This window comes from Agrilus planipennis, unplaced genomic scaffold, assembly GCF_000699045.2.
Source record: "Agrilus planipennis isolate EAB-ADULT unplaced genomic scaffold, Apla_2.0 scaffold50, whole genome shotgun sequence".
Lineage (NCBI taxonomy): Eukaryota > Metazoa > Arthropoda > Insecta > Coleoptera > Buprestidae > Agrilus > Agrilus planipennis.
Window position 1 is genome coordinate 220,662 of NW_020438881.1, and position 25,654 is coordinate 246,315.

At 35.5% G+C, this 25,654-nt stretch overlaps 1 protein-coding gene across 1 annotated transcript; it reads right to left on the reverse strand.

Annotated features, from left to right (window-relative positions):
• Positions 1–1,986: 1,986 nt before the first annotated feature.
• Positions 1,987–24,339, reverse strand: LOC108734880 (homeobox protein Hox-A1-like). The gene is made up of 2 exons (XM_018466592.1): positions 23,239–24,339; positions 1,987–2,735 (listed from the first exon to the last, which is right to left on the reverse strand). Exons 1-2 carry the CDS (start codon positions 23,963–23,965, stop codon positions 2,314–2,316), a joined length of 1,149 nt encoding a protein of 382 aa, XP_018322094.1. The 5' UTR covers positions 23,966–24,339; the 3' UTR covers positions 1,987–2,313.
• Positions 24,340–25,654: the final 1,315 nt, after the last annotated feature.

Sequence of the window (25,654 nt, forward strand, 5' to 3'; positions counted from 1 at the left end):
TTGCACCATTACCGTCTTGGCTTGGAAAAATACCAGGATTTTTGTGTTTATAAAAATCTAGGAAATGCAACTGTCTTGTATCTAACTGTAAAAGCGGCAAATTTTTATAATCAATATAATAAAAACTCCTAATAGTTCACTTTATGATTGAGACGAAGTTTGTTTGTAAATAAGCTCATATATCTTCAATTTTCGCTAATAATAAACTTATCTTACTTATTTCCTCAACAGTTAAATTAAAAATACACCTTGTTTGTAAACCTTTTCATGGCGAGTCCAACCAATTTAAATAAAAGGTCTTACACAGCTGTCAAAATAGGAAGGACGGCAAATTAAAGCTTCACCCCAGATGGCAAAAATTTAGGCTACGCCACTGTATTTTTTTTTTAGATTCTTCTTTGTATAACATTTAACGTAATTGAAGATCTCATGCACCTAATTTATCGAATTTATTCAAGGAGTATTTTGTATTCATTTATTAATTTTTCGAACTGATATCCTTAGCAAACAAACAAACAAACAGAAACTGTTATCGGATCATTTTATAGCTTTTGATAAAATGTAAAGTATTCGAATATTGATACTACCAAACGATAGCCGTTTAGATGCCAATTATAACCAATGACAGGTATCCAATACATTTCCGGTTCAGGAAATTTCGAAAGAAGAATTTATTTGACGTTGAATGTGAGGTAGGTAGAAGAAGATTGTATCTGTCAATTCTTTGTTTATTTACATTTTGTGTCTGACACAATTAAATTAATGACATCACTGTTTAAATATTTGTAAAAAAAAAAAAACGAAAAATAGATATCTACATCCGATTTTTTTCAAAATATTATTTAACAGCTGATAAAGACTTACAAGTTTACGTAATTCGAATGATCATATTTAATCGTTAAAATAAATGAAGACATTTTCAAAAATATTCTTATCTGCTATCGTGCCATCTCTGTCTTTATCGCATGATCTTACGGCAACAAAGAGCCGTGACGTCACTGATCGATACAACTGTTTTACGATTACTCCTTCATGTTTGTTAATTCTCAAAATTTTCATATTCCGTTTTTATTGATTCTAATGACTTGAGGAAATAAAAATAGAATTAGTTAAATGTACAATTACCAACAATGTCACAGTGTAATCACTAACTTTGCTCATAACTGATGTTTCTCCAAAGATTAATTGAATTAGCGTAGAAATACATATACGCTCTGAATGATTTTCAGGAAACGAGATATTAATAATAAATACTAAAATAGATAATTTATTTAATTAATTATTAATTAGGTATACTTCATTTACTTTCTCTAGCGATGTCCAATGTCTTGGATGCGCGCTGGCAAAATCGCAGGTAAGGAGAAAAAAGCTCATTATACTCTCGACTCTTGTTCATTAAACATACTTTTTCATACAGTACCTGCCAAAAGTTTTGTTCAATCATGATAGTAATGTGAGTCGAAAACAATCGTTAAAGCCTTTAATATGTCTTCAAATATAAATAAACATCCCGTTGATATTTTCAGTAGTAATTGGTACCAATAACAGCACATTTGAGCAATGCACTTGTAGTGGATAAAATGGTCAGTTTTTCCGTGCAGTACTGTACGGATGATACGCTCCTTACCGGTTAAGAATTTGGCCGAGAGTTGTCTCCTTCCTTTTCAGGCCTAGTGCTGTTCTTTTTTACTTTGCGCCGGTCAAACTGAAGGTCACATCGCTACAGAAACTAAACGAGGTAAAGGTACTTAACAATTTTGCAATGTCGCGGAAAATTAAAAACTAAAATGTGAATTTTAATATTTCCATCGAATTAAGTAGTGTATTTTCTCTATTGTAAATGGTGAAAGATAAAAAGTCAATAATTTAAAAAACAAATAATGAAATTATCAGTATAATAGAATATAAATAGTTTAATAGTCTAGTAGATACCACAATTTTTCTGCGCATATTAAAATGAAGTGGTGTGTGATGAATTCAAAAACATTTTAGTTGTTACTATCGTATATCGTAGACTAGATATTGAGTTTGTATTAGTTAATATTTACAAGTAATTAAAATAAGTATTAGGAAAGAAATCTACTTCCTTCCAATTATTTACAATTCTTTTTTACATGGAGAGAATTTTATATAAACGTCTTTGATAAACTAAACCAGTTGTTCAAATTATAATGCCTAATACACTGGATGGAAAGTGTTCATTATTCCCAGCAAACAAATTAATGCAGTCCCTTTCAATAAACTGAGTTTTATCTTTGGTAGCAAAACCTTAATTAATGGTAACCATCAATTCCACTATCCTTATAGTTTCTTTCAATTGGATTTATTATTTTCACCGTTAGTTTCATTATTTTGACTGGAACCGTTCGGGGAGCTGGAATTAGTTGCCCTAGTAACACTATTAGTAAGCGGTTCTGGAGGTATAAGTCCCTCTTTCATTCTCTTTTTCTGCTTCATTCTTCTATTCTGAAACCAAATCTTCACCTGGGTCTCGTTTAGCTGCAAAGCAGAAGCAATCTCAATACGTCTCGCTCTCGTGAGATACTTATTGAAGTGGAATTCTTTCTCCAATTCTGTTAGTTGTTTATTGGTGAAATTTGTACGACCTGAATTGAGACAATTTAAGCCTAACATGCTCGAGTTTACTGACTGGTTTGTAGCCAAACACGATACCCTGGTTGGTTCTGAAGAAAGGGTTGACGTTGGATAATCTGAGGATGTCGGAATTTTTGGAACTGTAACAAAAAGAAATACACTTGTTATTTATATACATGGCAATATATTTTAAAATAAAGAAAACATCCTTTTGTATCTGTTTTCGCATTATTTATTTGCAAAGTACATTTAATTAAAAATACTTTTTATCTCTGAACTTCTAAAGTAATTAATCCACAAAAGGTTTTTTATATAACAAATAATGAAAACGTATTGAGACTTTGACCGAGATAACGATTTGGCTAATTTTACAACGTTGAAAGACTTGTTGCTATCTCCCTTACAAGGCGGTGTTTTATAATGGTTTAATTTTCCGTTTCCAGGTGTCGCCTAAGAATCCATTATACAATTTTTACTATAATTAAACAACAGATGAAGGATTCCATGGTTAGAGACACACACACACACACACACGAATTGGTGACGAACATTCAAATCGTTTGTGTCAGCTTGTAATATTTGTTGGTTACGTATGTGCCCTGCAATTCTTGTTGCACTATAGCATTAGCACGAAAACTTGTCAAAAATCAGATTGGGGTCAGTCTAAAAGTCAAGGTACGTAAATGCTTTGTGAATATTTTTTATATAAAACGGTTATTTGACTTTCTAACTGTTTATCTTGATAAATCTCAGATATAGCGTAAGGTTAGTAACTGAAAACTGAACCATCTGCTTTTTATCAATTTGAAGGGGGTCAAGGCGGGAGTTAGGCGTACACCCTGCCACTCGAATGAAACTGAAAAATAATTTAGATTTAAGATTTATTAGTTTTCTAATTATTATTCTTGCTAACTTCAACAGTATTTATTAAATTTTCTTGAGAATGTAATACAGAGCACTGGTACACTGTAAATAAATATTTTTTAAAAATTTCATGAAACAATTAACACAAGCCGAAGTATTGTTACAGCCTAATCTAATGTCTGAGATTGGATGAAGAAGATATTCTTCCTTCTGGTATTAAACGAGGATGATTCTGAATAAGATAAATGGTAGCAAAAATTGAATTTACTGTTTCTGGCTTACTTTAACAGCGATTCCTATCTGTCTTCGTTTAGTAGGTGCGGTTTTCTGCCTTAACTTCTCTGCGAAGGGGTGTTAATTGAGACGTTGAAAAGTGGTATCACTAACAGTAATAAAATAAGCTTCCAAACGTCTACGTTTATTTTTAATTGGCAGATCTAAAAGTCGTGGAAAAACTTTCTTTAAAAAAATTCGCAATTTTACCAATAATACTAAAAGTGTGTTTTATTAATACAAAACTAAAAAAAGAATTTTTTTTGATTTCTTTCAAATCAACACTCTAATACAAAAAAAACAACAATTGCATATGCCTTTTTGATAAAAAATCCTGGAAGAAGAAGGTTTATATCAAAAGATGTTAGCAGTGTTTCAGGTAGTTTCAAAATGATACAGAGAAGACTCCTGCATTCAGTTTTAATTAAACCAAGTAAAGGTGTATTTGTAAAGGCCAATTCTAATCCCCTAATCCCTAATGCAATCGAAAATATCTGCAGTTTTGTCAGTATTAGGTAAAGGGTTGAAACAGACAGCTGCTTTATCAGCAGGCAACAGAAGTCAGTGACCAAAGCAGGAGGTAACACTGGATTCACTTTATTGCAAACAATATACAAGATGTAATCCCGTGTGGATTACACAAGGGGTTGCACAATTTTTCCTGGAGATAACTCCTAATAGATACTACAAAAGACGATTTTAACAAGAATATGTTGCATTAATAGGTAACACACTTTAGGTACTTCTCTTTAAGTGATTGTTTTAGATTAAGAAGCAGAATTAACTAACAACGCTTTTTATTCATTACTGTATCAAATAAAATTTGTAGCCATTAATATTTCTATATATGTTCCGTCACAACATTGACTTCCGCACATGAATTTTATTTTAATTGAATACTACTCTTCATTTAAGTAATTCACGCAGATATTACAGTCCAGTAGTAAATACTCAATTTGTATGATAAAATGTGAAATATTTAAGTGTTTCTTTATTCGTGTTTAACCCTAAATTCTCATCATGCAAAGGTCGAAACAATTCAATTTCAAGAACCTTAAGAAGCTCTTAATTATTTAGCTCATAAACGTGAAGGTAATATTAATGGAAGTGTGAGTATATATATATGCTTGAAGTTAACTTAAAAATGTTATTTATTTAACTATTAAATTCGTATTTAAAAGGAACTTTAAGTTATTCGTTTATTGCGACGTAGTGAAGAATCAAGAACAATAAAGAGACTAACGCTGTAGTCTTTGTCCGTTACCTAAAATGGGACCGTCTTCGCCAGTTGTGGGAAATACGTTGACAGACAGGGTGAATTGTAATTTTATCTCGTTATGTAATCTATTGTGTAATATTTGGCGGTCTAATGTAAAAAGCATGTTAAATGTTAAGAGTTGGCAAACACAGTCCTCCATGGCACCGTCTGCCATTACCTACACCCATCCCCATGCATTTCCTAACACAATATTATTAAGTTAATTATATAAGTAACTGTTTGTTATTAAGATTTTTATAAATCTTAAACTTGATGAGTTTTTTATACGTATAATACTTATTAATAAAAATTAGGAAATCAAACAAGTAGAAATTTAAGAAATGTAAAATTTAACAAATGAACACAACAGACTAAAACTAAAATCATGACTGTCTTTATACAAGCAAGACTAACACCGGACGAACAAGACCTACACTTAAACCAAGACCCAATATGCCAGACCAAGACCAAATACGCAAGAGACTAAACGAAAAATCATTACTTTCTGTGAATTTATGAGTTAAATTACTTGAAGCAATTTATTTAATATATTTATTTCTTAAACATTTTTGGTGTTTGAAATTTTCAGTTTGCTTTAATAAATTTTAACACTAAATATAAAAAGAAGAAACTTTACCACTGTTTGAAGAAATGGATTTACAAGAATGTTTTCGGAGTAAGTGTTCTTAGTTCCTGTGTCTGGATAATAGTTTTGTTTTGGGAAGATTTCTACATTGTATGTATATTTATAATAGTTTTGTTGCTTATTGAAAAAACTAACAGACTAAATTTATATTATGGTTCACCTTATTGCTCTCTTCTAAATCATCATCATAAGGTCGTCAGTCCTAAGACTGGTTGGACACGCACCTCCACTCTTTCCTATCCTGAGCTAATCTTCGCATTTCCCTAAAACTAAAACAACCCATATCCTTAACTATTTGCGAACAGTAATCTAATCTAGGTCTACCTCTATTCCTGCTGACTTCCGTTTCTGCCTCTCTAATATGTTTCTGACTAGACCTTCATGCCTGAGAAGATGTCCTACCAACCTATCTCTCCTATTTCTTATTGACTTCCATAGAGTCCTCCGTTCTCCTATTCTTTCCAATATCTCTTCACTTCTAACCTTTTCTATCCACGGTATCCTCATCATTCGTGTTTCCACATTTTGCTCACCCATATATAAAATAATTTATCATCTTTTTTGTCATACAAAAAAAAAATACTGCGGACTTCGTCCTTTGCCCAGCATGTCACTACAGGAGAGTACTAGGTCAATTTGTACCAATACGAGGAGTTCTAAGAACGTAGGTAACCAAAAAATTAAGGATTAGATTGTTTTAAGAATGTGTCCTTCTATGTTATAGTTTGCAGGTTTTGCAATGAAACCCATACGCAGTAGCGTGGAGGCGGCCAGGGCGGACTATGAAAGTGCCGCCTCTTTTCGATCCCAAAAAATACTAAAACGAGAAAAATTAAATTTCCATCTCGGGACGCAAGGCATCTGCCACCCGTGAATGCCGCCGCTTGGGGTGGCCCGCCTATACCGCTCCTCCCTTATTTACGTCACTGTCCACACGTAGTAGTAAAATATATTTTGTCATACATCCCCAAAGAAATTTATTGTTAAAATTACTTCCGGTACTTTTATAAGCACAAACCATAATTAAATTATTTTGTGAAAATCAGATAAAATGTAAATATGGTTATTTAAATGTAGCTACGAAATGCTTGTTCGCAAAATGGAAATAAGATAATGAAGATGGTGCTCAATGTATATGGCAAGCATCGCATCGTCATTTACCTTTGTAACATGTTTTTCATTTCTCTCATTGTATTGTTATTTTCTATTTATTATTCAGTTAGCGCGTTAGGGAGCCAAGGGACCGAGCGATCCATCGTAACTTGACAGCTCCACACATCAATATTCGAGCATTTCACAATTCTGCACGTTTTATCTCGGAAAGGTATCAAACCCAGAATAATGTTATAACTACAGTTACTCGCTCCTGTTATTGTTGAATTTTCATTAAAGGTATGTACTCGGTGGGTTAGGCGCAGTACGAACAAAGCAAAGTTGCTACACAATGAGATAATTTAATTATTGTATTGGGATAGATATACAGGAGCGAAAAATTATTATGCTTAGATTTGCAGATGATATAGCAGTATTAGCATCTAGGACCTAGAGATAGCTTTAAATAAAATTGAAGCGGTACTGACAGATCAGTACTGTGTGAAAATAAATAAAAGTAAAACAAAGATACTGGTATGCAAGGGAAGGAAAAGAGCGAATATAAAGATAGGAGACGAAAAATTAGAAGAAGTAGCTGATTTTAGATATCTAGGAAGTCAGATAAGTCAGGACGGAACGAGTAGTAGGGATATAAAGCAGAGGATAGCGCAGGGTCGTGTCGCCTTTAATAAAAAGAAGTCACTTCGATGCTCGCGAACGGTTAATTTAGAAATTCGAAAAAGGTTGTTAAAGGTGTATATTTGGAGCGCGGCGTTGTACGGGTGCGAAACATGGACAGCGGGCGCAGCGGAAAAGAAAAGATTAGAAGCCTTCGAGATGTGGTGTTATAGGCGAATGATGAGGATACCGTGGATAGATAAAGTTAGGAATGAAAAGGTATTAGAAAGAATAGGAGAACAAAGTCAATAAAAAATAGGCGAGATATGTTACTAGGACACCTTGTCAGGCATGAAGGTCTAGTCAGAGACATATTAGAGGCAGAAACAGGAGTTAGGAGGTGTAGAGGTAGACCTAGGTTAGATTACTGTTCACAAATGGTTAAGGATGTGGGTTGTTCTAGTTTTAGGGAAATGCGAAGTTTAGCTCAGGATAGGAAAGAGTGGAGGTACGTGTCCAACCAGTGTTAGGACTGACGACCCTATGATGATGATGATGATTGTATATATTCGGACAAAATAGGCAAAATTGAGTCTGGTTAAAGTATCCTAAATAGTTATTTTATGCAGTTCTTCTGTTAGGTTTGATAAAATAAATCATTAATGGAAGTTTATGAGTCTTATAATCCAAGCTAATGTTTTGTCCCATATGAATGAAACAAAGCCAATCACTAATCACAGCTGCAACCGAATCAATCAAAATGGAGTACCTACTTTCAAAATAACAAGTTGAGAAAAAATTAGAACTATCATTCTTCGATCAATAATAAATAACGTAAAACAAATTTCTAAATGAGGATGACTTCTATACGTGCTTATATAGATTGATGTTGTTTTTTGTAAATGACAAAAATTAACCATTAATATTGTTATTATCCCAAGTGGCATACTTTGTTAAGGCACTAAATAAATGAGTAATAACCTTATCCATTTGTAGTCCTACAACCAAGGTTTAATTCACAAGGCATACTGTCAAATACGCTGAGATCAAAATATTGTTATGGAGAGTAATTTAATGAAAAATAGTTCAATCGCCGCCAATCATCCACCATTTTGTGTTCTGTTCGTGGATAATAGGTCTTGGCTGACCCACTACTTATAAATATAAATACATTTTAAAAAATAAACAGTTTGTATTTAAATTGGAGACGATTTTATCCAACTGAGGCTAGATCGCTGAACTGCCAGACATTTACCACTATCATTTCTATTTGTTAGACCCACATGGTAACTTAGAATTTTGATAACCATGTTATATTTTGTCCCACTATTAGATTATATACTAAAGGTTTTGTAATGTGAATCTTACCAAAAAAGGAGAGACTAGAGAATATATAAATATGAAATAGATATATTTTTTAGAAAATCAGGGAAGAACTGGATGAAAATATAAATTAGGCTTTGGGCTTTTAGAATCAAATTTTAATTTTTGATTAAACTTTTAAAACATTAAATTACATGCAAAAAAGAATTGACCTACTAGATATTTTACATATTCTGTGCAGATTTAATCAAAACGAAAAGTGAATTTATAGTTATACCTACTAGCTTTTCCCCGCGGCTTCGCTCCCAGAAATTAATATTCTTTCTCCATAAAACCTTTTAGCTCCCAATTCACCCTTACAACGTTTTAATTTTGTGTAATGTCGCCATCTTTCAAATACAAACGTAGCAACAACATTTCATCCTTAAGGGTTGATTTTTAAAAATTGCCAAAACACGTATTTGCTTAATTTCAGCAATGAGCATCCTTCGAGTAAATCCGAGTACAAATAAAATGTAGCCCATGGAAACGTTGCAACCTCTTTTCATTTGATTAATAATATCAAACAGCATATATACCAAGTTTCAAGTAAATTCAACCATAAATAAAGTATGTCCCAAACAAAAATTGCAACACCTTTCCCTTTTTTAAATTGTCGAGATAGATCTTTCAGAAATTAAATGAGAGACCATTAAAACAAAGTTTCAAGTAAATCTGATCACAAATAATATATGTTCCATTTAAACATTGCAACTCCTCTTCACCACTCATCCCCCCCAACAGAGATTGAATTTTTTAATCAATTTCAAGTAAATCGAACCAAAAACAAACATGCAATCTTAACAAATGAAAGGCTAGACTGATGTTTTGACTGATAAATTTTTTGTTTTGCTGTCAATTTCGTTTTGTCATTCCATGTCAGTTGCGTTTACATATACCACATTTTTCTCGTGGAAAGTGATAAAAAGTATCCTATGTCCTTCTCCCGGTTGTAAGATACCTCCCCATCAATTTTCAGCCAAATCGGTTCAGCCGTTCTTGAGTTATAAGTGAAGTAACTAACACGACTTTCTTTTATATATATAGATTTTACGCTCGCTGATCACCTTTTTGTCTAGTAGTTGACGAGAGACAGAGGAAAAGGACGAAATGATGACACAGAAGAGAAGTGAAACAGCTTATATGAATTTACCTAAACGATCTAATGGAATCATAGAAAAGGACGAAAACGGAATCGAATCGGTGTCCTGCCGAATGCTAGTTACAATTTAAACCCCTAAACCACGCCGCTTGGTAAAATTTCCATCCTATTGTACGTAATTTGTGAAAAGAAGATTGCATATGATTTCTGATACAATGCAGCTGTATTGTTCAGACATGAAGGACTGACTAGAGACATATTATAAGAAGGAACAGGGGTTAAGAGGAGTGGAGGCAGACCTAGGTTAGATTACCGTTCACAATAGTTGGATGTGGGATGCTCTAGTTTTAGGGAAATACGAAAATTAAGTCGGAAAAAGAAAAAGTGAAAGTGCATGTGCAACCAATCTTAGGAATGATGACCTTTTGATGATGCTGATGATGACTGTTCAGTCAAAAGGAAAAGGACCGTCATTTGCTTTCCTTTCTTTGCTGTGTAAGTAATGGTACACTTTCCTTTCGCAATAATAATAACGCGAATTTTATCAAAAACTTTCGTAGCGAGAAGAAAGGTCACCTCAAAATCGGTTCAGTTGTTAAAGAATTAGTCCGTACAGACAGACAGACAGACATGCAAATAGAAACAAAGTAGCCTAGATTACTGCTGACAAACTCCTCTTCGTGTCTAATATAAAGTCTTATCGAAGTTGGTTCAGTCGTTTCGAAGATTAGTTTCTACAGTCAGTAGACAGGTAAAAATTGGTTTAAGAGTCGTTTGTGCCTTAACAGCCTATCAAATAACCATGTGAACTTAAAAAAGGCCGATATTCCGACATTACAGAGAGACACTTCAATTTTATTTATAAGTACCTACAGATATATTGATGTAACCCTACAGATAACGATAGCAAATTCATCATTAATATCGTGACGTCCTCAGTCCTAAGAGTGATTTGACACGCACCTTCACGTTTTTCGATCCTGAGCTAATCTTCGCATTTTCCTAAAACTAGACACTAGAGGATCCTGCATCCTTAACTATTTGTGAACACTAATTTAATCTAGGTTTGCCGCTACTCCTCTTCTGCTTCCGATATGTCTTTCACTAGCCCTTCATGCCTGAGGAGGTTCCCTACTAATCTATTGACTTCTGTATTGATTTCTGTTCTTCTATTCTTTCTAATATATCCCCATTTCTAACCTTCTCTATCCACGGTATCCTCATCATTCGCCTGTAATACTACATTTCGAACGCTTCTAACCTTTTCTTTTTCTTTCACCGTCCATGTTTCACACCCGTACAGACATACGTTTAACAATCTTTTTCGAATTTCTAAATTAACCGATTGCGAGCATAGAAGGCGATTCGACCTTATACCTTTATTGCTCTTTCTCCTTGACAAATTATGACTACTTATTATAAGAATTTATTTGAAGGTGTTTGTCAATAGCTATTAAAAAGCGCCTATAAGCATATTCTAAGAATTAATAATAAAATATCAAAACAATGGTGTATATAAATGTGACTAATTTACGCAAAATACTATCACGCATCGTCTTTATTTTCACGCACGAACAGCACCCAAAGCCAGTCTGGATTACGGAGAGGCCAATTTTCGAATGTCTACTTCGCCGAACATGAGAATCGCGTGACGGCTGCCGACGAAGGACCCTGATGAACCTCTCAGATAACGGGAAAACTTTATCGTCGTTGTTCACGAGAATACGAAGAACTAATTGGAAAATGATTGGTCGAACTAAGTGGGTGACCTATACGGCAGTTTGCACACATCTTTCGTTGCTTTCTTGTTGAAATATGTAATAATAGCTTAATTTCGATGGATCTGTACGAACTGGTTCAACTAGCCCAAATGTCTACTTGTTGAAAATTTTATGAAATAAAAATAAAATCTTATTTTTTTATAAAATCTAAAGAAAGCCATTACAAAATACTGATCAAATTAAGGTTAAGAAAGGTATCAGAACTTGCTGAGTAATTTATTGAAATTGTCAGACGCGAATTGCGTTTCTATCAGGTTAGTTCCGTTAGGACACCATAGGAAATCACTGACTAAATCTAAGCAGCTTCTTAAAATCGAGATAATGACGTCGTGAACAAGTGAGATGATTTTGAATGAGAAGCGATTGAGTTTTCTTTTGTTTAATTTTAAAGCGTATTTTATTCTACATGAATGTTCCGTGTTACAAATAATTTGATCCCCTAAAGCTTACCAGAAAGATACATTAATAGGATTCCAGGACTTGATAGATTTACATTTGGATATCTGATAAGAGAAAAAACAAACATTCTGAAGATAAGAGAAGAAGCAGGCATAAGATTTCTGAAATTTGGAGAGAAAGCGGAAGACCTACAGGGAGTAAACGGACGAAAAAATGCAGAAGGAAATGAAGTAAAGCAACCTGGGAGAACACCAACATAGGAATAGAAAATACTAAACTATTACAAGAAGTAGGACTAGAAGAATGGGAAATGGAAACAAGAGCGAATAGAGGTGAGAATATCCTACAGTTATGGGGAAAAAGAGTGGAAAACAAGATAAAAGGACAGAAATGCTGAGAAGATCCATCTGGGCTTCTGATAATGAGCGCTGGAGATGAAACCACTAAGAAAAACTCAAATATCTTAATGAAAAAGGAAAAGTGCATAGAACAAAACTGATAGCAAGACCAAGGAGAGTAAGCTTGATGAAGGAAGAAGACAAAATATGCAAGTTTTGATATTGCTAACGGAAGAAGCAGCAGAACACGTACCAACAAAATGTGAATACTGTAGAGCAGCGGTTCCCAATTTATCTTTTCTACGGAACCCTTTCCGACTCACCCCTCTTTGACGGAACCCCATCTCGATAATAAAATAAACTGATAAGAGTTTTATATCTAACAATAAGACCCCTGACACCTTATTGTGTACATGCTGAACTCGTATTAAAAATGTACATTTTTACTAATAATAGCAACAATATTAAGTGTAAGGTCGGTCAAATGAATTCGAATAGCCGGAGCGGCATCCAGCCTAATTATGATTTTTGTTTTTGGATGAAAAAGGTTTTGATAAATAGATGAGAAGAAAGAGAATTAATTTAAGAAGGAAATATTGTATGAAACAGGGCAAACCCCATGTATCCCGAAAAGGAACCATTAATTCTAATAAAAGAAGATTTACTTTTATCCTATTCATACAAACTGGCTGGAGGGTTCAATAGTATGCCAAAAGGCGGTGCTTCACTTCACAAGTAAGAGTATTACTTGTGTTATTTGATGAGGTTTGCAACAACGTGTGTCAACAGTAACATTTAGTTTCTTATCATGACATTTTATTCTCGTCTCCGAACATTTTCAGCATTATTATATCGCCAGCGGCTTTAATTAATGCACTTCGTATTAGAGAGAATGAATAATATATTAAGCGTGCGTTGATAGACAAATTAAGTAGCCCTCTAACTCCAGTGTTCACACCTCATTGACTCGGATAATAGATAGTGACCTATCTGTCACCTTAAATTGACGTATTATAGAATACTGCATTTGACTCCTTACTAAATTATCTCTCTACCATTTAACAGACGCTACAGCTGGTTTTTTTTGTTACCGATTTAATAAAAAACATTGTTGAATAAAACATTCCAGTTCCGTTAATTCAATTTTACAGTTGCTTACATAAGTTCATTGTTCAGCAACTTTCGTCCCATTATCATCATAAGGTCGTCAGTCCTAAGACTGGTTGGACACGCACCTCCACTCTTTCCTATCCTGAGCTAATCTTCGCATTTCCCTAAAACTAGAACAGCCCACATCCTTAACTATTTGCGAACAGTAATCTAATCTAGGTCTACCTCTACCCCTCTTAACTCCTGTTTCTGCCTCTATATATGTCCCTAACTAGACGTTCATGCCTGAGACCTACCAACCTATCTCGCCTATTTTTTATTGACTTCCATAGAGTCGTTTGTTCTCCTATTTTTTATAATACCTGCCTGAGAAGATGTCCTACCAACCTATCTCTCCTATTTCTTATTGACTTCATATATGTCCCTAACTAGACGTTCATGCCTGAGACCTACCAACCTATCTCGCCTATTTTTTATTGACTTCCATAGAGTCGTTTGTTCTCCTATTTTTTATAATACCTCTTCATTTCTAACCTTCTCTATCCACAGCATGTCTCATTATTCGCCGGTAACACCAAATTTCGCCCCATACTTAATTTTATTCTCAGCGCGTCAAAATATGTATAATTTCAATAAATATTTCTAATTGAAAATGGTCATTATAACTAGGAATGATTGCATTATGTACCAATACGTTTATCGTAGAAAGAGGGATTCCAAATCATGCGGTTGTTTGTTTGTTTTTATGTTTTATAAAAGCAATGTTTAAAAACATATATTGGCACCAGTAATGACATTCTTGGGCATAGTATCATATATCGCTGCTAAACCGATATCTATGGGGCGGAAGTTATAAACTTTTAAGAATAAGTTGTCAGGAATGATTTAGATTTTATTAGATTACCATTTTTTAATCGTTTGTTTTAAGAGGAGGAAGTCAAGGATAAAATGAGAACTTGGGTGTTTAATTTCCACCAGCTACTGGTGGGCGGGTTACCTCTCAACTTTGGTAGGACGAAAGATCCTCTTTAATCTCCTTTAGGAATCGTGGGAATTGATGGGAGGTGATAAGAAAGATGAGACGGACGAAATGAAGATCGAAGAGAGTCAAAGATTATCTGAGGAATTATCCCAGCATTTACCTAAGGAAACCACAGAAACGCCTGGATCAGAGCTGACGGATCCGGAATCGAATCGGTATCCTTCCGAATGCTAAACAATGATCTAAACTTTAAACCTCTATTAGACCCTGCTGCTTGAGAGAGAAGGTAAAAGCTGGTATAGTTGGGACGATCAAAATTGGCAAAGTCCTCAATAAACCAACCGTGAGAACGGACGTATCTTCCTTCTTGTTTCAACTTAGGGACTGTAGTCATTCGCTGCGTTTTGAACTCGCCCTTGTTAAGTTAGGAAATACTTCATGATTAGTACAGACGAAGTGAAATGAGATAATCGAATAATAGTTAGCGGTGCTGCGGTTAGTGGCTGCTTAGGTACGCAAAAAGTCAGGGTCGGCTTTATAACTATCTGGTTGGAATTATATCTTGTTGAACTTTCTTTAAAGTCCGATGCTGGCAACATATGCTCAAATTAGTAAGTTGAAAGAAGAAAGTAAATGCGACACTTTTATTACGGACTATGCCAATTTTGAATGTCCCAACTATAGTAAATACTTATACCTCTAAAAGCTCGCTTTATATTAGGAAGGGCACTTTCTTCACAGTGAATTTATCGCTGCATAATTTGATCTACCTCGGAATGAGTATAATCGTTGCCGCTCGACTGGAATGCTTTTTGTACGTTTATAAAATGAATTATTGTCTATTATTTCGATTTTAGAGTTTACGTAATAGGTGTTACGATGATGTGGAACTGTTTCGATTTTTGCCGTTTAATTAAATTGTTCTGGCGAATGCGATGTCTCGATAGGATAAACGCAGCAACGGCAGCATTCGTCCCGTGATCCGGGGAGAGATTCATTAATCTGTTGTGACAGCTTGGTGTTAACTACACGGTACACCGGTAATTATTGATGAAGGGCTGAGACGTGACATTGGCGCGTCCTCGCAGGTTTCGTTTCGCCTAATAAGGTCCACGTTACAGCCGACCAACAACCACGTTTCCCTCCCTATCTTCTCCGTTCTTAAAAAGCATACACGACTATCGAACTGGGACCAGAACAATTCTCCTTTTATCTCGAATCTCGACTTAACCTTACTTGGACTTAATAACGCGACAGATAACGTTCAGAAACAATGACGGCATATGTTTCACGCATCAGGAACCAATTTGAAAAATTTAAACGAGTACAGGATTCGTAACATTTCTTCAGCCGAATATATTGGGTTGTTCTGAAAGTCATTTCGTTTTTTCCCGACAGAGGATTTAATTGTATTCTTTTGCACCCAACTTCACATTTAAGCCGTATAGTTTTTATATGCTTTGAGAGCTCATATAGCAAGGCTTGTGTGTGAAAGATTCCAATTAATTCTACGCAGTAGTTTTTGGTTGGTGCCCTTTTAAATATGAAGAGCGATAAGCAGCATTTTCGACATATCAGAAAGGGTGAAAATGCTGTTCAAGCCAGAAAGAAATTGACTTATGTGTATGGAGAAGGTGTGTTGACAGTACGCCAGTGCCAGAACTGGTTCGCTAAATTTCGATTCGGCAATTTTGATGCCGAAGATGCACCACGTTCGGGAAGGCCGGTTGAAGCTGATAAAGACGCGATAAAGGCATTAATTGATGTGAACCGGCGAATAACAACACGTGAGATCGGATTGAGGTTAAATTTATCAAATTCAACAGTTTATGACCACTTGAAAGTCTTGGAATTATCCTCGAAGCTCGATGTATGGGTTCCCCATGTTCTCACAGAGAGAAATCTGTGTCGCCGCATTGACGTTTGCGATTTGCTTCTCAAACGTCACGAAAATGATTCGTTTTTGAAGCGCATCATCACTGGGAAGGAAAAATGGGTTGTATACAACAACGTCAAACGCAAGAGGTCATGGAACAAAAAAGGTGAACCGGCTCAAACCATTTCCAAAGCCGATATTCACCAAAAAAAGGTGATGCTGTCTGTTTGGTGGGATTTTAAAGGAATCGTTTTTTTTGAGCTTTTACCGGATAACACAACGATTAATTCGGAAGTCTACTGTCATCAGCTGGACAAACTGAATGATGCACTTCAACAGAAAAGGTCAGAACTAATCAACAGGAAAGGTGTAGTGTTTCACCAAGACAACGCGAGACCTCACACAAGTTTGGTCACTCGCCAAAAGCTTTTACAGCTTGAATGGGATACAATGCTACACCCACCATATTCTCCAGACCTGGCACCATCGGATTATTATTTGTTCCGGTCACTCCAAAATTTTTTAGACGGTAAAACCTTCACCTCAAATGAGGAGGTCAAAAACCTCCTCGATCAGTTTTTTGCCAGCAAAGACCAAAAATTTTATGAGCGTGGAATCATGCTACTACCAGAAAGATGGAAAAAGGTGTTGGACCAGAACGATCAATGTATAAATTAATAAAGTATTTGTTTATTATACGAAAACTGTCTATCATTTCCACAAAAAAAAAAAACAAAATGACTTTCCGAACAACCCTATAAATATAGAATGGATACATTCACTCGAAATTAAAGTAAAGGAACCGTGAATATTTTTAGGATGTTACAAAGAGAATAAATTGAATTGCGTTAAAAAGACTAAGCTAAAATAATAATCTATAGTTGGTACGATCAAAATTGACAAAGTCCCCAATAAATTATCGGTGAGAATGTCGTATCTTCGTTGAACACTCCCTTGTTAGTTAGGAAGTGTTTCATGAGTAGTACAGACGATGTGGAAAGAAATAACTGAAAAATAGTAAGCGGTGCAGAGGTACGCAAAATATCCTAAATTCCTGAGAATGTTGAACCTTTTTTAGTCAGATTCTGGCAACATGCTGAAATTCTCCATGTCTGCATCTCTTTCTATTACACATCAATGGATGTACAGTTATTTCTTTTTCTTTATAAGTGTCCGCTGCAATTCCTACCTGACATCTCTTTTCTATATTTATTTATATTATTTTATTCCCTACAACGTTTGTCATGAGTAAAAGTAGGCGTCAGCGACCGCTCTAGTGTAATTAGTAAGTTGAAAATGGGACAGTTTTATTGAAGTATGCCAAATTTGAACGTCCCAACCAGCGGCGCAACAAGGGGGGGGGGGTCCACGGGTGCCTGAGCATCCACTCGATTGGGTTGGGCACCCAGTCAATTCCAGTCGATTTAGATAATAAACAAACTTGAAAGTTCGGTTCAAATAGTTCAAGCTCATAAATGAGCAGCCGAACACGATCTTTTCGTTTATACACACCCGCAGTATATAAATATTTATAGTATTATGATGGTAGCACCCGGTCAAACTGTAACGTTGTTGCGCCCCTGGCCCCAACCATAAATGAATGTGGAAGTTAACAAATCTAAACACGTAGATCAAACTTTACTTTTATAACTATAACTATTAACTGCAGATATCCAATTAAAATTGTAATTATGTATTTATCTAGAGGATATGGACATGGACTCACAAACACTGCTTACAAGTTTCTCTACTTGTTTGCCAAATACTACACGGGTCCTTCGGTTGTTGTCAATTATAAGAGCGGGTGCATTTTGCTTCTCTTTTTCGTTTATTCGGTATGACACTCAGGTCAAACGTTGTGTACTTTTCAAGAACCAACGATCATTTGCTTAATGACTTTCTTGTGCGAGCATGTAAAGAACTGATGTGCCCAATGAACCAGTGAAACTTGATTACTGGTCCCGTCAATTATAAGCCAGATTGTGAAACTGATATCCCAAAAATACATTCCACTCAACTTACAAACCACCTATTCGACGAGGGTATCATAACACGAACTGTCGACCGTCGGTCAAAATTCGTAGTTTAAAGACACCCTTTTCGAACCCTTTAAATTTATCTCGATACGTCGATTCCATTCATTAACTATACCTGAGTGAGATGAGACAAAAACGATATTTGCGTCCTTGACTTCTTTCAGCTGAAAGGTTTTTAAATATATATTTGAGTATAGTGGCTAAGATTTTCTCAAGTTATATTCAAGCTATGGTCTTGAGTCTTTACGAAGAATGTTTATGATCAAAATTGAAATAATAAAAAAAAAAAATAAATAAAAATCCGGCAGTTCTTTTAGGATTCAGCCGGGTACCAGATAATGACGCCGGATACCCGGCAGTGCCGGATAATTCTACCAGAGAAAAAAGACTAAAAAACCCCGGCAATAATAATTTAATAGATTTAGATAACTTATTTGACTTTGAAAAAATTAGAGCATGCTGTACTTTTCTTTCGAAGTTACCGACACAAATCTACTTGGGGCTGACAATCAGTTTCATGAAAGACTTGTATTCGCTGCAAATGATATATATGCAGCAACTATTCAATTAAAAATTGCTACAATGAGTAATTTTATTGTTCTTATGTTTTTGTTAATGTAACAAAATAAATAAGAAAGTGCTAACCCCTTTCTGATCAGATATAAACGAAAGAACTGTAGCGTACGTAGTTATATGTATATATGCACATGCATATATTACATAGAACAGTCGATGTTATTAGAGTATGAATATAGAAAACCGTACCTAACTACGGTCGGACAGAGGGGTAGAAATGTAAATAAAAATGAGCCGTACATATGACTTGCGTCAAATTTGAAAGGCGCACTGATGAGATCTATAAGCCGCTCTGTAGATGCACGCGAACTGATAGCGTTCAGTTAAAAGCTTTCTAGAAGTCTTATTAAATACAATAAGAACGCCATATCGTACCGTTTTGCTTATACCTACCCTTAATGTATTACTATAAGTATAATGCATCGGCTTATTGAATTTCTTTCCACATTATTATGAAATACGACAGTCTCACCTTATAGATCAATAATAACAATAGAGGTTTGATCTAGCCTTTGATATATTTCAACTACAAGCTGCCCTTAGCACCTTAAAGTTTTGACTACAAGCACTCTGATCGTTGCTAAATTCTAGTGGTTACTTGGAGCACTGCCATGTATTTACATGAGTTAAGAATATCAAGACATTCAAATTCTTGCTTCTTGAACCTTCGAAAGTTTTTAACTAGCTGTCTACTTATCCTCTGATAGTATAATAATGCATTAAGTACAAAACATAACTGTGGTTTATTCCCAATTCCCAGCAACTGATACTGTCGACCTAAACTCTGGCGCAAAAAGTGATCAGTATTACTAATTTAGGCCTCCTTTAGGAATTGTTAGGAATTGATGGGTGACTGTGGTTACTAATAACGAGATATAGATCACGAGATGGACGTGATGTAGACAATAGACACTATCTGTGACAAAATAATGTGTGCCAGGAAGCCATACAATAGATGATCTAAGGCAGATTGATTCGGAATTGAATTAGTGTCTCTCTGAATGCTAAACTGTGATCTAATTACTATGCTAAACGCTTTCTTGCTAAGCTAAATTTTACAGTTTTTTATTCCATTCAATGGCGTTCTACCGAGCATTATAACCATCATATCAGTTACTACAAATTGTAAAATATTCTAGATCCATATTATTTCCTCCAATTTACGCTATTCATTATACCTACTCCTAATATATTACTCTTACTTTCATAATTTGTGTTGTGGTGGAGATGGAGTATAAGCAGAATTAAGAGTACCTACACACCATTATAATTGAATTAACTCTAACCGTGGACATGATTTGCTTTAATGTGTGAATGCTCTAAAATTCAATACAAAATTCAAAAATACATTATACCAAAAATCTGTATTATTAGGAAATTGTTTTCCGAGCTTGTTGACTAATATGGTCATAAAATCTTCTCTCTTAGGTGGTCTCTCTGTTGAAGTTGTCGTTCCCGACTATAACTTATATGGGGGCATGTAGCGTGCCGGTCTCATGTGCCTAATGAGGGGCATGCCGATATAAGGATTTCCTCGTAGATTCCTCATGAAAATCCCACCAAAAAAAGTGGTGATACTAAAATGAGGATTGCCTTATGGGGTTTTCATATGGGTCTTAAGGGGAAAACCTATCACATTTTTTTTCATTAATAATAAAGTTCATTTTTCCAAAAATTTTTAATGGGGTAGCAATAATTTTTTCCCACGGGGACCACATGCGACATTCCTGATGATGCGCAAATGCGGCAAGGCAAGGCGGCCCTAGGGGGCAACCGCATGGTGCCCACAAGAGATAGTGTAGATACCCACTTAGGGACCCTACCTGCACCTCCCTCAAAATTCTAGCCGGGTTCCAACGTTTCGCCGGTACTTGCAAGCAACTTCGGGGATTATTGCTTGGCAGAACACTAACATAATCTTTCATGTGTGCTAATCAGTCTAACGCAAGACAGAGGAGGATAATTTCCTATCACACGATACCTTTTTGGTTCGGAAGATTTTACCATCACTACTACCAGGAAGAATAAAATAAATCCAAAAAATGTATTTATTCGGACAATTTAGAGTGAAAATTTAAATATGAAAGACGATGGAAACTTGGGAATACAGTATTGCTCGAGAGGGAACTCATAAATATCTTAAGTAAATTTTGTACCTTCCCGAGTTTTCTTCTGTTCCTATTGAAATAAAGGAACTTGGAAAGATAAGGTAGTTGGATCAAGCAGTCTACAGTTTCGTATTGAGGACGGATTTGAGATTCCCTACCAACTTGGATTGATGGTTCTCCTTTATTAAGCTGTTTTATATAATTTATTGCCTTTCGTAAATGTTTTCTTTTTTTCATTTAAATTATAATTTAGAAAGAAGAGTTTATTGAAGATAGCATAGACATGGAATTTCCCTGTCCCCTGGAAGATTTATTCTATATGTACAAACGGTTTTCTTTTGCAATTATTCCTAAAACTATTTTTTATAATAAGTCAAACATTAGTTTCACCATAACTGAAATACTATTTCCACAGTATTTAATGTGGGTTCTTCAATCAAAGGTTTCAATTTCATTAAAGTGAACAACAATCATACTGGGGTCAATGAATTGCAATCTATACTAAAATAGAAGAATTCCTAAAACACTTAAATTAGTAAAAGCGCTGAAGCTTTTGGAAAGATCTGAATCAACTGAACTGAGATTCATAAACCAAGGGAAAGAACTATACCAGGTTAAGATTAATTGAGAGCTCTTCTGATACATTCTATAGGAACTGCATATTAAATTTCCTTTGGAAAGATGAGAACCCGTTTAAATAATCGTCTTCTAATTTGCCTAATTATTAGATACAGCCTGAAAAGTAAACCAAATGGGAAAAAGATGTTAATTTTTCTTCTTCGCAGTGTAAGGTGTGTTTTGTATATAATGAAGCTTGTAGGTAGCATTTCATGAAGGTTACTTTGAAAGAAGTAGAAGCAGATATACCTACGTAATTTCTATAGTACGTGAGGTTATACACGATAAGATTAATGATTGGAAATATTTGAAATTTCACACAAAGATTTTGAATAGATACGAATGATAAAAGGAAAAATGTCAGGTTGCGAAATTTAAACGTACCTAAAGGATAATCATGTTCTCTCATGAGTTGACTTAATCCTTTCATAAAGAAACCTACAACGAATTTTAGTAATTTTTGAATATTTGGAATGGCTATATGTGTAATGTCTCATCTTTGGTGCTGATGATGAAGTATCACATAATTGTATGTCATAATATACCAAAAGGACCTTAAAAATAATACTATATGCACATCAGTCCTTCTACAATATTTTACAAAAGTTTCTAACCGTTACACTTATTCAAATTAAATATCTTTGATCGTATCTTTTGCAATAAATTACATCAAGAATAGAAAATAAAACATTTTTGGGTTTTAAAAAACGGTAACTATATATACCACCTATATGTACATGGATATTTTGTGTCGAGTTCAAAAATTTTGTCAGGCACTTTTTAACATTGAATGTGTGTGCATGTCTATTGAAGTTCTGCGACTTTAGTGGCTAAGGTTCGTGCATGCGACGACTAGATCACGCAGGGTCAAGTGTAATATGCGGGGGTCGCAACGAATTATCGTTTGTCCAGATCTTAACTGACACCTCGTGCATGTAATCAGTCCCAGGAACGAACTTTTTATTTATCATGAATGCTGCCTGTTAGATTCATTTATAATTTTTAATTAATAAGCAACGTCATGATTATTCGGAACGCAGATAACGGTCTTCAGAAGAGACAGGCGGGTTTCAATGTTTGTTGTAGTTTGTAGACAAATTTATTCGTCAAGAGAAACATTTATCAAAAGGAAGATACTAAGAAACTTGTAACTATTCAATTTCTTGCAATGCAAATGCAATTTAAGTTTGGTACATTCTCGCTAAAGTATATAATAGTGATGTATTAAGCAGCAGGTGAAGAAAGTATTGAATTTTCTCCGTGGTGTGAATTGCTACTTGGGGGGGGGGATGCCTGCCAGGTAAGAAATCGCATTTACTGTTTTTCAGAAAAGGGGCTATTCTCCGTCATCATCATCTCCGTGGAAATTGCTAAAGCAGGAGAGGTTGAAAACCACGCAAAGGGTGCTAAATCCTATTCCTAATGTAGAGTAAATGCGATTTCTTACTCGGGAGAGGATGTTAGTTTCTCATCGGGAGGAGTATAGTAAAAAAACATTATTTTAATGTTCAGCATTCAAGATTCAATTCCATGGAATCTCTTAACCGTTTAATTCCATTGTTCCCAAAAATCGCAGTAAATTAATGTTTCTGCTGGCCTCTTACCTTGTGGTCTCGGTACATTCCTTTTAACCTGCATCCATTTATAAGTTGGCAAGGAAGGAACCGAATGGGATGCAGACGCCATATGATGAACAAGATGGTGCTGCCGTTGGTGTCCAGTGTCTGGAGAGGTCTGAAAGTCTTCGCTCTTGAATCGATGCTGACTTTGGAAATCACTACAGGAAGAATGAGAATTCGGCAGTACTAAATGAGAATGAGGATATCCATCAGACTCAATTTGAGATGGATGGAATTTCGTCTCATGATAAAAATGACTTCCGTGATCCACTACATTGTCGTGATGTCTCAAAATAGCTTCAGACTGTACCCTGTGATGAAACGTTTCTGGTTCGTATCCGTGAGGATGGTCCGTCGGTTGGTATACCGAGTTTGTACCACCAGAATTGGAGTAGTCCAAGTTGGTATAACTCAGTCCAGTTTCGGTACTGATTATTGGATTTTCTGTCGGCATGCTAGCGTTATGAGTTTGATAGAATCCCATCTCCTGAGGAGATGGTGGTGATTCTGGAGCATTCATATATGAAGAAGTATCTTCGTAGTGGTAAGCAGACGTACCATAATGAGATGATGATATCTGATGGTTCATGATATGAGTCTGTGGATACATATCACCACCATAGTTGTAGAAATTACTTTCCGTCGGATTATACGAGGAGCTGTGTTGATTATGATGTCCGTACATTCCAATGTCCATCATCATCGTTGCCATCAATGTAGGAGTATAAATCAAGCGATTTTCATCCGAACCGAGCACGAAATCCCTCGCGTTTTATATGGTTGACACGCATTGACGCGACGCCACATACACGAAACACTCACTTACACCTTACTTAGTTGGCGTCTGAGTCGCGACGCTCTATTACTGTACTTACTGGGGCAAGCGTACGTGGGAATGGGCGTGTCGTATAATACCACGTGCACGCGCATTCGATTCAACGGACCAATGGCGTGGGACAGCTGGGAAGATCGAGTGATGCTGCGTCAGGGATTGGTGTGCATCCAGCCACCATTGTGCTGTAACATTTCAATTCTGTGAACGGTACAACTGTCAAGCGTTTGTACGTGTCCTGACAGCTTGCCTCTTGGCATGCCTAATAGGATGTGGCTTCGATAGCAATCGCTCTATTCATATGCGTATCTGCATTTGAAACGACTTCTGGTACGACGGGTTCCAATAAATTAAGACGTATGTGCTGGCTTATCTCAGCCTCTTCAGCTCACTAGATCGTGACTGAGATAACGGTTGACATTTCTGCTTTCGTTTTTCAGATAAACGGACATGGGTTAAACCGTTACTTGAACGTAGCACCTAAATAAATTTTGCTAGTAAATTTGGAATTTTGGAAATAAATTAAGAATATTTACGTAGGTGGCTATAAATAAACCATTCCAGTTTATATTGAGTCACCAACAATATGGTCATGTTTTAATATCGGATATACCTTAATGGTTAGAAGCGTTTGAAATGTGGTGTTATCAGCGAATGATGAGGATACCGTGGGTAGAGAAGGTTGGAAATGAAGAGATATTAGAAAGAACAGGAGAACAGAGGACTTTATGGAAGCCGATAAGGAATGGGTGAGATAGGTTGGTAGGACACCTTCTCAGACATGAAGGTCTAGTCAGAAACATATAGAGGCAGAAACAGGAGTTAAGAGGACCAGAGATATACCTAGATTAGATTGATGTTCGCAAATAGTTAAGGATGTGGGATGTTCTGGTTTTAAGGAAATTCGAAGATTAACTCAGGATAGGAAGGAGTGAAGGTGCGTGTCCAATCAGTCTTAGGATTGACGACCTTATGATGATGATGATACCTCAATGACATTGTCAGTACAAAAGCGTCTTGATATTAGGTAGTTTCAAATTTTGTTCAAAGAGTTCACGAAAGTTAAGCTGCGGATAGTCAATTATTTTCAAAATGCGTATGAGGTATAAAAGAGATCCATAAAATGAAGGTCCAAAACCCTCAGCGAACTTAGTTGTACGGGCACGTTTTAGGGATACCTCATTTTCCTATTGTTTGATGCAACAAAATTTCATAGACTGTCACATTTTCCATGAACAGAACGGTAATAGTTAACCTTTGTTTCATTGTTTCATCTTCTCACTGGAATCTATAAAGGACGATACGCATCGTTCCAAAAGCATCAAATTTTCCATTACACATAATTTACGTGTGACAAAATGTACCTACATCATCAATCGTTACTATTAAATGATCTACCTAATACGTAATAATCATATTCAACTTCTGGTCATAATGTGGTCGTGCAATTGTTACAAAAACGTAATTTCATAAGTTTCCAGAGAATTCTTATTATAATATCTATCGCACTACCTTATATCTTTTTAATAGTCTGCAACAATGACGACATTTAAAGAAACATCTCCAATA

What these genes read in the sequence shown, in the direction of transcription:
- LOC108734880 (XM_018466592.1), bottom strand. Translation starts at nt 23,965, where the DNA reads ATGGCAACGATGATGATGGACATTGGAATGTACGGACATCATAATCAA. An exon ending in GAATGTACCGAGACCACAAG is followed by an intron (nt 2,736 to 23,238) that starts GTAAGAGGCCAG and finishes TTTTTGTTACAG; the next exon opens with TTCCAAAAATTCCGACATCC.